This window comes from Schistocerca piceifrons, chromosome 1 (assembly GCF_021461385.2).
Source record: "Schistocerca piceifrons isolate TAMUIC-IGC-003096 chromosome 1, iqSchPice1.1, whole genome shotgun sequence".
Lineage (NCBI taxonomy): Eukaryota > Metazoa > Arthropoda > Insecta > Orthoptera > Acrididae > Schistocerca > Schistocerca piceifrons.
The window spans coordinates 622,969,640-622,983,929 of NC_060138.1; the positions used below are offsets into that span (position 1 = coordinate 622,969,640).

The 14,290-nt window shown below is 39.3% G+C and overlaps 1 protein-coding gene across 1 annotated transcript in view; it reads left to right on the forward strand.

Moving 5' to 3' along the window:
* Window positions 1-14,290, forward strand: part of LOC124757593 (zinc finger protein 721-like) — an 80,763-nt gene that overhangs the window by 23,518 nt on the left and 42,955 nt on the right. The window contains exon 2 of the mRNA XM_047249075.1: window positions 14,027-14,228. Coding sequence (XP_047105031.1) covers window positions 14,046-14,228 — 183 coding nt within the window. The 5' untranslated portion in view covers window positions 14,027-14,045. The remainder of the gene's footprint in view (window positions 1-14,026; window positions 14,229-14,290) is intronic.

Here is a 14,290-nt window from a genome sequence, read left to right on the forward strand (position 1 = left end):
TAACTTGAATTCCCCCAGAAAATGATTCCATAACTCGTTAGTGTGTGAAAATGTGCAGAATAAATTAGTTTCTTCATTTTTAAATTATCTATAGCAGTAATCATGGATACTGACAACCAAAATGCTTCAATAATTCTAGGCAAGGGCTTTTCCATGTGGGGTTGTAATCTAAGAGGGTCATCAAGAAAATAAAGAGTTTCTAGCTATACAAAATGAAAAACACAATATTCATTGGAGAAAAAAAAATTCTTTTTCATACATTAATCTTCCTCCACTTCTGTACATAATCACCTTCTACACTCAGAAACATTTATCACATATGGTCATGAGCTTCAGAATTCCCTTGTTATGCTCTTCTGCTGCCAGTTAATTAAGCCAGGTGGTAACTGCATTCTCCAAAACATTTACAGTCCAAAAACAGTTTTATCACAGGGAAAAGGTGCAAATCACTAGGAGCAAGGTCTAGTGTACAGGATGGATGATCAAAAATTTCCCATCCAAATTGACCCAGCAAATCTTGAGCTACAGCAGCAGTGTGAGAGTAGGCATTGTGATGAAGCAGTGCAATTTCATCAGAAAGCATTCCTTGCCTTCTGTTTTGAATCACTGTCCTTAGTTTTCCAAAGTTCATAACAATGATTTGCACTGACTGTAGTGTCTTTTGGCATAAAATCAACCAAAAGAACACCTCTAAGATCCCAAAAGATGATTGCCATGATCTTATGTGTTGAGCGAGTCTGTCTGAATTTTCTTGGTTTTTTGGGTGATGATGGATGATGCCTCTCAAGCGTTTGGTGTGTGCTTCGTGAGTTAATGTGAGATAAACAGATCTCATGACCAGTAACACCTGACCAAGATAAGCGTCTCTATCCCTCAATATGTGTGATGTTAAGTGAAAAATTTCAGTGATGACACAATTCTCTGAGTTTTGTGTTGCTCACTCAGTTGTTGCAGAACTCATAGTAACATGTTGCAATACAATGTCAGCAAGCAAAGAACAAGAGATGCCTGAAAACAATGTGCAATTCATTTAAAGTCACACACTTGTCTTGCAATGTTCTGTTTCCACTGCGGTCTTCAGGTCTTCTGTGCTGAGTATAGGCATCTTGGGAGAGTTTCATTGTGCACGTTGTTGAAATTTCACATCTTTTCTCACATTTCTTTTGTTGTTGTTGTTGTTGTTGTGGTCTTCAGTCTTGAGACTGGTTTGATGCAGCTCTCCATGCTACTCTATCCTGTGCAAGCTTTTTCATCTCCCAGTACCTACTGCAACCTACATCCTTCTGAATCTGCTTAGTGTATTCATCTCTTGGTCTCCCTCTACGATTTTTACCCTCCACGCTGCCCTCCAATACTAAATTGGTGATCCCTTGATGCCTCAGAACATGTCCTACCAACCGATCCCTTCTTCTGTTCAAGTTGTGCCACAAACTTCTCTTCTCCCCAGTCCTATTCAATACTTCCTCATCAGTTATGTGATCTACCCATCTAATTTTCAGCATTCTTCTGTAGCACCACATTTCGAAAGCTTCTATTCTCTTCTTGTCCAAACTATTTATCGTCCATGTTTCACTTCCATACATGGCTACACTCCATACAAATACTTTCAGAAATGACTTCCTGACACTTCAATCTATACTCGATGTTAACAAATTTCTCTTCTTCAGAAACGCTTTCCTTGCCATTGCCAGTCTACATTTTATATCCTCTCTACTTGGACCATCATCAGTTATTTTGCTCCCCAAATAGCAAAACTCCTTTACTACTTTAAGTGTCTCATTTCCTAATCTAATTCCCTCGGCATCACCCGACTTGATTAGACTACATTCCATTATCCTTGTTTTCCTTTTGTTGATGTTCATCTTATATCTTCCTTTCAAGACACTGTCCATTCCATTCAACTCCTCTTCCAAGTCCTTTGCTGTCTCTGACAGAATTACAGTGTCATCGGCGAACTTCAAAGTTTTTATTTCTTCTCCATGAATTTTAATACCTACTCCGAATTTTTCTTTTGTTTCCTTTACTGCTTGCTCAATATACAGATTGAACAACATCGGGGAGAGGCTACAACCCTGTCCTACTCCCTTCCCAACCACTGCTTCCCTTTCATGTCCCTCGACTCTTATAACTGCCCTCTGGTTTCTGTACAAATTGTAAATAGCCTTTCGCTCCCTGTATTTTACCCCTGCCACCTTTAGAATTTGAAAGAGAGTATTCCAGTCAACATTGTCAAAAGCTTTCTCTAAGTCTACAAATGCTAGAAACGTAGGTTTGCCTTTCCTTAATCTTTCTTCTAAGATAAGTCGTAAGGTCAGTATTGCCTCAGGTGTTCCAGTGTTTCTACGGAATCCAAACTGATCTTCCCCAAGGTTGGCTTCTACTAGTTTTTCCATTCGTCTGTAAAGAATTCGTGTTAGTATTTTGCAGCTGTGACTTATTAAACTGATAGTTCGGTAATTTTCACATCTGTCAACACCTGCTTTCTTTGGGATTGGAATTACTATATTCTTCTTGAAGTCTGAGGGTATTTCGAATGTTTCATACATCTTGCTCACCAGATGGTAGAGTTTTGTCAGGACTGGCTCTCCCAAGGCTGTCAGTAGTTCCAATGGAATGTTGTCTACTCCGGGGGCCTTGTTTCGACTCAGGTCTTTCAGTGCTCTGTCAAACTCTTTACGCAGTATCATATCTCCCATTTCATCTTCATCTACATCCTCTTCCATTTCCATAATATTGTCTCAAGTACATCGCCCTTGTTTAGACCCTCTATATACTCCTTCCACCTTTCTGCTTTTCCTTCTTTGCTTAGAACTGGGTTTCCATCTGAGCTCTTGATATTCATACAAGTCATTCTCTTATCTCCAAAGGTCTCTTTAATTTTCCTTTAGGCAGTATCTATCTTACCCCTAGTGAGATAGGCCTCTACATCCTTACATTTGTCCTCTAGCCATCCCTGCTTAGCCATTTTGCACTTCCTGCCGATCTCATTTTTGAGACGTTTGTATTCCTTTTTGCCTGCTTCATTTACTGCATTTTTATATTTTCTCCTTTCATCAATTAAATTCAATGTTTCTTCTGTTACCCAAGGATTTCTACTAGCCCTCGTCTTTTTACCTACTTGATCCTCTGCTGCCTTCGCTACTTCATCCCTCAAAGCTACCCATTATTCTTCTACTGTATTTCTTTCCCCCATGCCTGGAAATTGTTCCCTTATGCTCTCCCTGAAACTCTGTACAACCTCTGGTTCTTTCAGTTTATCCAGATCCCATCTCCTTAAATTCCCACCTTTTTGCAGTTTCTTCAGTTTTAATCTACAGGTCATAACCAATAAATTGTGGTCAGAGTCCACATCTGCCCCTGGAAATGTCTTACAATTTAAAACCAGGTTCCTAAATCTCTGTCTTACCATTGTATAATCTATCTGATACCTTTTAGTATCTCCAGGGTTCTTCCATGTATACAACCTTCTTTCATGATTCTTGAACCAAGTGTTAGCTATGATTAAATTACGCTCTGTGCAAAATTCTACCAGGCGGCTTCCTCTTTCATTTCTTAGCCCCAATCCAAATTCACCTACTATGTTTCCTTCTCTCCCTTTTCCTACACTCGAATTCCAGTCACCCACGACTATTAAATTTTCATCTCCCTTCATGATCTGAATAATTTCTTTTATTTCATCATACATTTCTTCAATTTCTTTGTCATCTGCAGAACTAGTTGGCATATAAACTTGTACTACTGTAGTAGGTGTGGGCTTCGTATCTATCTTGGCCACAATAATGCGTTCACTATGCTGTTTGTAGCAGCTTACCCGCATTCCTATTTTCCTATTCATTATTAAACCTACTCCTGCATTACCCCTATTTGATTTAGTGTTTATAACCCTGTAGTCACCTGACCAGAAGTCTTGTTCCTCCTGCCACCGAACTTCACTAATTCCCACTATATATAACTTCAACCTATCCATTTCCCTTTTTAAATTTTCTAACCTACCTGCCCGATTAAGGGATCTGACATTCCACGCTCCGATCCGTAGAACGCCAGTTTTCTTTCTCCTGATAACGACGTCCTCTTCAGTAGTCCCCGCCCGGAGATCCGAATGGGGGGCTATTTTACCTCCGGAATATTTTACCCAAGAGGACGCCATCATCATTTAATCATACAGTGAAGCTGCATGCCCTCGGGAAAAATTACGGCTGTAGTTTCCCCTTGCTTTCAGTCGTTCGCAGTACCAGCACAGCAAGGCCGTTTTGGTTATTGTTACAAAGCCAGATCAGTCAATCATCCAGACTGTTGCCCTTGCAACTACTGAAAAGGCTGCTGCCCCTCTTCAGGAACTACACGTTTGTCTGGCCTCTCAACAGATACCCCTCCGTTGTGGTTGCACCTACGGTACGGCTGTCTGTATCGCTGAGGCACGCAAGCCTCCCCACCAACGGCAAGGTCCATGGTTCATTTCTTTTATTCATTACATTATTACCATAGACTGTTTTCAGTTAGCAGTAAATATCTTCTGGTTGCACCTTTTAAGTGTTCAGTAATCAAATAATACGCCTTACCTTTGATGGTGAAATTTTCAGTTGGGGAGTTCATTTTGATTACTTAACAGCTGGACAAGGGTGACTTCTTGCAACCTCCACTCATAGCATTACGAGTACAGCTGATATGGAAAGTGGTTAACACTGAAAAGAGGAAGAGGAATGAAGTGCACGGCAGAAATGTGCGAGCAGTCTTGCTTTTGAATGCAGTGACCACCTCACATAATGAAGGAAGCTCCCTGTATGTAATGGAACTGTGTGTGGGCCTTTTTTTTTTTTTTTGTCCAGTAAATAAAGTGTTTTTCATTTTGTGTAACCAAACAACTAAACAGTCTTCATTTTGTGGATGACCCTCATATCTACGGCCTTAAAAACTTAATTCTTGTATTTCATTGCTTGAGAAACTTATTCTTACCTTTTGAAGTTGTGTGAGAAGCACTGAACTGTATGTTCTGAGTCTTGTCAAAATTTAGTGATAATCCATCTGCCTTGAACCATCTGTTAGTGTTTTTGAATATTTCATTATCTACATTTTCAGTGAGGGGACTGGGTTTTTTTTTTTTTTTTTTTTTTTTTTTTTTTTTTTTTTTTTTTTTTTTTTTTTTTTTACTTGTATCATCTGAAAAAAGTACAAAATTTGCATCTTCTGAAACTTTAAGTACAACATTATTTATGTCAATCAGGAACAACACATAATCAAAAACTAAACGTTGCAGTACACTGGGTCTGATGGCTTCAATTTCTGAGTGCTTATGGTTAAGTGATGACATGGAACTGATACACATTGCATTCTATCATTCAGATTAGATAGAACCACAGATCTGCTGTGCCCACTGTTCCATAATATCTTAACACTAGAATGGTGGAAGGGGTCAAAATGACCGCTGTCATACTTTTTCGTACCTTGTCATATCCAATTTATTTACTTCGTTGATGAATTAATGACCTTTTCTAAATTTTTCTTCTCTTTCTGAATATGTTTCACTATTTACAAAATATTTTAATTTTCTTCGTCATTTCATTCAGTATACCTAGAACGGTGGAAGGGGTCAATTTGACCCCACTGTGATTTCTTTTGTGAATATAAGTAAATTGTCCAACAATACAGTGGCAACAGTGAGCAGTAATGCATATCAGTAGCTCCTCATTGTTGCAACATGGCATGTGTACATTCCAGTTTGCCACAGCTTATGTTGTGACACTCAGGCAGTCTTATCCGTAAAACACATTTTCGAACATGTATAGCCAGCGTGGACTTTCTGATGAAGAAGTGTTACATCTCCAAGAGAATTCCAAAGTTGAATCGGAAATTGAGTACACTGATGATGATGATGATCATGTGTCTCACACAAGTGAAGATGAAGACATTGTGAATGAGGGACAATTAGAAGAAGAGAATTCAGATGCTGATATACATAAATCATCACCTCTTTCACTACAGCAGGTGCAGTTGGAAGCAGCTACAAAGATCATTGCAAGGGATGGAACCTTGTGGGAGATTGGAAATTATTTGTCTTCTGGAAGGCAGTCAGCTGTGAATGTTCTGAAGGAGAGAGGAGGTCCCACTGCTTATGCTTACCAATGAGTAGACAGCTCTGTCATCAGTACCATCTGTCTTATTTTTTTATGAAGCAATGCTACGTCTCATGAAGAAATACACCAAAATCAAATGCTCAAAAAGTACTAAAAAACAATGACTGGACTGTGTCACTTGAGGAACTGGATCTCTGGTTGCACTCTTGGAGGCCTTCTTTTATAAAGGACGTTATGCCAAGGTACATATTTCAGGAGCTTCTCAGATTTCTCCATTTTGATGAAAAATCAACCCGGGCCGAAGGCCTGGCAGCCAACAAATTTGCCCTTGTATCTGAAATTCATTGAAACAGTATTATCGATTACTGCCCTGGAGAAAATATAACTATTGACAAGCAGCTGTTGCCAAGCAAAGCAAGATGCAGGTTTACACAATTCCTGTCCAACAAATATGGTCTCGAATTCTGGTTGGCTGTTGATGTAACGACAAAGTATGTATGTAATGCTTTCCCATACCTCGGCAAAGAGGACATGCATAGAAAGAAACAACCACTTGGAGAGTACGTCGTTCTGTGTCTCATGGAGCCATTTGTAAATCAAGGAAGAAATGTGGCCACGGACAACTTCTTTATGTCTATTCAACTTGCTAAAAACACTGGAAGAAAAGAAAACTTCATTAGTTGATATAACAAACGAGATCTGCCGTGAAATCCCTGATGAAGTAACGAAGCCAAATTCTGAAATACACTCCACCACAATACTGCACAGTAATGGCAACATACACTGCACCAAGGGAAGAAGAATAAAAATGTCATTCTTCGTAGTACACTGCATTCTGAACTAGCAATAAGCAAGGGAGGAAAGGAAAAACCTGAAGCCGTAATGTTCTACAATGCAACAAAGTACGGGGTGGACGCGGTTGATCAAATGACCCATAAATATACTATAAAGGTTGCATGGAGAGGATGACCAATGCATATCTTCTACAACGCACTGGATGTGGCAGCAATAAATGCATGGGTCATATTTAACGTAGTAATAACAAGAAAATGGAGAGGAAGTAGTTCATACTTCAACTGGAAAATGAACTCAAGGGAACAAAAGAGTAAGAACATCAGGCAAAGGAAGAGGACATGGGACTAAAATCACATAGAAAGTGGAGGAAGTGCCAAATCAGCCTCTGCAAGGGCAACAAGACCAACAAAAACTGTGCAAAGTGCCACAAAGGCATGTGCAGAAAATGTGCACATAAAACAGAAATCACTTGTGTTAAGAGCATCTAGCAGCTTCAAATAACTTGAATGAAAAGTAATACGGAGCTGTTTGTAAAACACATGTGAGAGTAAAATGGACCAAATATACTAAATTTGTCTAGAAGGTTGTATGAATAGGTATTAAATTAAAATCTATAGTTTAGAAACTTGTAGCAACAATAAATTTATATGATACGTTGTTATTCAAATAAATAAATAATTATTATTTATAATTGTAAATAATTGTTGTGATTACTAGAAATAAAGTATGGATTAACAAATACTAAAAAAAGTACTTATTTAAGTCAAATATGAAAATATTGTATGTGGTGTCAAAATGACCCCTTTCCGCCATTTTAGGAATGTCAGGAACTTCACCATTATAATGTTAACTGTTTTACACAATGAAAAACCTTAACCAAGTCACCACATATTCCTAGTGGTAGTTATTTCTCATATACTGACTCGAGTGTGTCACCTGTCGAGGTGAATATACCCTGTTCAGCTGACAGTCCTTTTTGAAATCCAGATTCTTTGGAACTGAGTGCGTTTCTCTGTATTAATATTGTGAAAAGGAAAGTTGCTACTCACCAAAGGGCAGAGATGCTGAGTCGCAGGTAGGCTCAATAAAAAGTGATTGTCCTCTCCCTTCCAGTCTCTTCTCTGTTCCCATTCCAGCACTACACATCCCTCATTCCTCCATTGCACCCAGTCTCTTTACTTCTCTCCTTTTCCACTATCCCTCCCACCCCTCCCCACTGCTCCGCTGCCCTCCGCCTAACCTCCCAACTGCACATAGCTGCCCTACCCTCTTTCCACCTCATCCCTGCACGGTCCCCAACAGCACGACACTGCCTGGCACTCTTACCCTACTATCCCTTCCCCTTCACCTCCCCGCCCCAGCCTCCTCCTTAAACCCACCCGTTTGCCACTCCCATCGTGCACTGGTGCTGCTCGTAGTGTGGTCTCAGATGCCTGAGACTGCAGTTGTGCGTACATGAGTTGTGTTTGCGTGAGTGTGTATGTGTGTGTTTGTTGTCTAATTTCGATGAAGTCCTTACTGGCCAAAAGCTGCATTTGTGACAGTCTTTTTGTTGTGCCTAACTGTGACTCAGCATCTCCGCTATATGGTGAGTAGCAACTTTCCTTTTCACAATATTGCATTTCATCCTGGATTTTCCATTGTTTGATTTTTTTCCTGTATTAAGGGTATGTAAAGTCTATTGTATGGCATTTTCTTGTAATTTTTTGAAAATAATGGCAATAGTGCACTGAATCAGTAATCACTTTTGCTAACTTTTTGGCTCCTTTTTTGAGAAGTGGCTTGTCAATAGCATGTTTAATTCTCTCTGGAAAAGGACCACTGTGAAAAGCTTCAGCACTCAAGTAACTCAATGTATTCCTGTTCAGCTGAACAGAAGTCCTTTATTTTACTAATGATTTCTTCACAACCATGTGAAGATTTATTTTTAAGGGTGCCGATAACATTGAAAACTTCTTTTTGGAGGTGTTGAATACAGTTGTATTTTCTCAGACTTGTTTTGGGAGGCTATTAGGCTATTCTTAGGAACTGCAGGCTATCTGCTAAGGAAGTGTTCAAACCTGAATCATCTGCTAGGTAAAGAAAAAAATATTATCATCATCATCGTCATCATCTTTGATCAGTTCATTGTCTACCTTTAAATTTTTTTGTGATTTGTTTTTCCTGTCTTATTTTCTAGTATGTTCCAAATAATTTTTATGTTGTCGCTGGAGGAGTTTACTTCATGTCTATGGTAATGGCGAGTAGCCATCTATTGTGGTATCAACATTTATGTTACACAAAAGTCTGGAGAAGAATGTGATACAAAAATTTAACTTAAACTGTAATGTTCTCACATCAGATTTGTGCTGGCTAGTGAAGCTTTGGGGCTCCTTTGTTTGTGAAACTTGCAGCACCCAGAAAAAATGGTCCAAATGAAACCAAACTTTGACAGTATACAGAAAATCGTATCATATAAGTGATGTGATTACACAGAGATGACAGATATATAAGTCCAGCAGCATCCCCTCTTGCTTGACCACGTGTGTTGGTGTTAGGAAAAGCTTAGTGTTGGAAGAGCTCCGGGAAAAATGTAAATGTTGATGTGCTACTGTAGCTGATTGATCTCAAAGGATGCAGTACCAGAATGTGAGTGAGTTTGATACATGCAGAATGGTTTTGTCATACTGCGTCATTTGTGCTCATGCAGGTTATGCTGTTGTGTAGGCGATGTACATGTACAACCAACGAATATGAAAGTCATAAGCAATAAAGATGTGGTATCGGATGACCAGTATCTTGCTTGCATTGCCATGACATATCCTACAGCTCCTTGTCTGTATTTGCTCAACAATGAAGGACTACAATAGACAGGGACATGAATATGTTGAAGGTTCAGTGTCACATGCTGCAGGCTGGAATGTGACACACATGCCATTGTGTTAAATTCTATTGTTCAGAAGTAGTAAATAATTCAGACTGTAATTAGCATGTGAACAGCATTACACTGATATATTCAGAGGTAAGATGTGGTGTTTTCAGATAAGCTCCTCTTTCACCTGTCCTTCACTGATTGTTGGAAGCGTTTGAGACAGTGAACTTGGGGGACTACAATCTGGCAGTCAACATTGTTTAGTGTCATAGCGCACAAACATCAGGTGTGGTACTCTGATATGCCATTAGATGTAATGTACACTTTTGAGTCTTAAAAATTGATTCTCATGTGGACAGCAGTTACTGCATTGCAAAAGCTTCAGAGTCCAAGGCACTTTACCTGTTTCAGGCAAATCCACATGCCATATTTCGATAGATTAGTGTCCAGCTACATATAACGAGTACTTTTTATAAAATGCATTTTAACCATCAGCTGATGGTTAAAGTGCACTTTATAAAATACGTTACGGCTGTTGAACCTCACTGTATGGAAACATTGCAACATATGACGAGGATCGTACAAGCCGTCTTTGGAGACGCCATCAACAGACAACTTTAAAAGGACCCTGTTTCACTATCACTTGGAGCTGAGTATGTGTAGCATTGCATATCACTAATACGGGGTTATTCTAAATGATGGACCCATTTTCAAAACTTTGTATTTATTTAAGTACAAATCCAAAATGAACAATATTTATACCAGTGAAAAGAGGAAGTTTCAAGGTTTTTTTTACATAATGTTTGACATCAATTTAATAAATTTAATAATTTGTAATTAATGAGTTTTTAATAATTATTTGATAGTTAGAAATGTTACAATGTCCAGTGTGCCACTGTTGGCTGCACAGCAAACACTGACGCCATAGCCAAACTCATCGCACACATGCGAAAGCGTATCTGCTGTTACTACCGGTTCCGCAGATCATTCAGAGGGGTTGGTAGAGGCAGGATGTAAACAGCTTCCTTAACATAACCCCATAAGAAATAGTCACAGATGTGAGATCAGGAACTCTCTATGGCCGTAAGTGCAGAGTCAGGTCCCCAAGTCCCTGCGACCAATCCAGCACTGAGGAAGGGAGTCATTCATAAAGTCTCATACATCACGGTGCCAATGGGGCAGAGCTCCATCCTGTTGGAAAATGAAGTCTTGGGAATCTTTCATAATTTGAGGGAACAGCCATTGTCCAGATATATGATTCCCATTACAGTTCTTTCCGCAAAGAAAAATGGCCCATAAACCTTTGTATGGGATATGGCACAGAACACATTGATCTTCGGTGAGTCTCTTTTGTGTTGCATTGGTGAATGTGGATTTTCCATATCTCATATGTGAACATTGTGTCTGTTGACTTTTCCACTAAGATGGAACATCACTTCATCACTAAAAATTACATGCTGTAGAAATGCATCATCCTCCATTTTTGCTAACCCATAAGCACACAATGCGAGACCCTTTGCTTTGTCATTGGGGTTGAGAGCCTGCACAAGTTGTAATCAGTAGGGTTTGTATAGCAAATGCCTTCTCAGAACTTCCCATACAGTTGAGTGGAGTATTCCAAGTTCTCGACTGGCTCTTTTGGTAGACTTACTGGGGTTGCACACAGAACTTCCTTAAATCTGTCGAATATCATCCTCTGACATATGCGGTCTGCTTGTGCTTTTTCCTTTGCACACACAACCAGTCCATTTAAATTACTTAAACCAATGGCTAACACTTTTGCAAGTTGGTGGTTGAATACCGAATTTGGTACGAAATGCCCGCTGCGCTGCAATTTACGACTCACTTCTCGCGAACTCGAGAACGTAGAAAACCTTATGCTCCACAGTCACCATCTCACTCACAACTGTCAGTGAAATGGAATGATGGCCCTATTGCCATGCAAACTCTCCTGGCCACTTCTGAAACCATCACTGCCCACCTGCCACCGCCTAGCAAAAACTTTGAAACTTCCTCTTTTCATTGGTATAAAGCTTCTTCATTTTGTATTTGTTCTTGAGTACATAAGAATTTTTGAAAATGGGTCCATCATTTAGAATAATCCAGTATATTAAGTGCATTTCTGTATAAATTCCTTTTTAATTTAACAACTGTTTCATAATGGAAACTGTAGCACCTGACACACCCCAGGTTAGAAAAAATATGCTGTACAAAAGGATTGTGATGAGGTCAAATGTTATGCATGACTAAGTAAAAGCTTTATGAATGCGTGGTGTTTTTTCCTTTTTTTGGACATATCTGAAAGGACAGACAGAAAGCGGAATCCACAGTTGTCATGATACATACTATATAAGTTGTAGGTGGATGGGGGAGAAAGGAAAGGAAAGGGAAGGAACTAATGATATCAGCTGCATCAGGACCCTATGCGGAATCAACAGCGATGAGTGTAAATGTGTGCCGGGCTGGGAACTGAACCTGGTATGTTCTGCTTACTAGGCATGCTTTAAGCACTGTGTCACCTGGACACAAGGGTTTATTGCAAATATGCAAACTATCTCGGATGCTCCACCAGCTGATCCACACTCCATATACTCGAGTATGGATTGGCATAAATGTAGAAACAAGACTCTTAGCCTGTTACAATATGAATTCCAGAAGGTATCTTCCACTGACAATATAACAGTACTTAACTGACAAAACATTGTCATCAAAAATTTCCTGTGCAATTTGGCTATGGCATTCAGACATTGAAGTCACAGTCTCTGTTTGTATGAAATGATGATTACATATTTTGTCGCTCTATAAAGTATTAGGGCTGGTGCCCATGAATGTACATATTTGGAAACATTCTAAAACGAAAGCATATGTGTTTTTTAACACAAACTTATGTTTTTTTAAATGGACCTCCTATATTTTTTCTTCAGCAATCCATAGCATGACAAAGCACATACACAATGGCATTGATTGCATCACAATATTCCCATTACATCCCGAGATATTAAGACGCGAAGTTGACGCTTGAAACACCCGACATGCGCTGCTAGCGCACGTCCTGAGGCTCAGGCATGAACCCCATGCTGCCCGTAATCGTGATGTGATTGACATGCGTAATCACACTTCCATACTTATCAAGAGGTCCGAAACAAATAATACGGTCTGCTGCCATCCTGCATAAACGTCGTACATTCCAGCAGGTATTTATGCCGTAGGCTAGGGGTGATGCGGTTCTGTAACATATCTGTGTACCGCAACATTAGTCACAAAGTAACGGATTAACGATAAGCGAAGTTAACTTTGTGACTAACGTTGCGGTACACAGATATGTTACAGAACCGCATCACCCCTAGCCTATGGCATAAATACCTGCTGTAATGTACGATGTTAATGCAGGATGGCAGCAGACCGTATTATTCGTTTCGGACCTCTTGATAAGTATGGAAGTGTGATTACGCATGTCAATCACATCGCGATTACGGGCAGCATGGGGTTCACGCCTGAGCCTCAGGACGTGCGCTAGCAACGCACGTCGGGTGTTTCAAGCGTCAACTTTGCATCTTAATATCTCGGGATTTAATGGGAATATTGTGATGCAATCAATGGCATTGTGTATGTGCTTTGTTATGCTATGGATTGCCGCAGAAAAAATATAGGTGGTCCATTTAAAAAAAACATAAGTTTGTGTTAAAAAACACATATGCTTTCGTTTTAGAATGTTTCCAAATATGTACATTCATGGGCCCCAGCCCTACATTGATACCGGTGAAAGTCATTTTCCAATAGCTATTATTGTTCCAGAGATATTTTGGTGGACAAGATAGCTGGGACACCCTGTATAAAAGCTGTTTGTAGACCACCAAAGCAAAAGCAGAAATCACACTTAGATAACTATAATAGAATAGTGCTTATATATGCAGTTTCAGTTGACATGTGCCACTACTGTCTACCTTCCACATACAGAATATTCTTGTTAATAATTGTCTTAGAAAAGCACAGGATTTTTATGTCAACTGTTGTATTATCTTTGCTGTAGTATGTGTGAATGCTATACTGAATCATGCTCTTTCTAAGTTAAGAATTTTGCTTTTACCTCTGAATTTTAATCAATATTATAATTGATGCTATTAGTTACGCATAACCTTTTTCAAGTGTGCTGTGGAATACAGTTTCGACATAAACATTTTCTCATATTTCAAAATAAATGGGGGGGGGGGAAGAACCTACGAATATAATCGTGTTACGAGAAGACTGAAAAAACTTATACAGTTACTACACTGTTCATTTCTGTTTACAAGAATAATGTTGTTTACAGGTCAGTACAGCTAATCACCATGCAGACAACAATAGTCGAATGCCACAGATCTGTAACTCCGGATGAAGATACAACAACAGATCAGTTTCATCAGCTCTGCAGATTTTGTGCAAAGAATAACAGCTGTATGTTGCCCATATTCAGAGGACAAGGACTTACTGATGACTTACCATCAAAAATAAAAGCATATGTGCCAGTTGAGGTAATTATAAATAAAACCTGAAACAAGAGGGAAGAGTGATAGAGTAGCACTAAAAAAAGTAT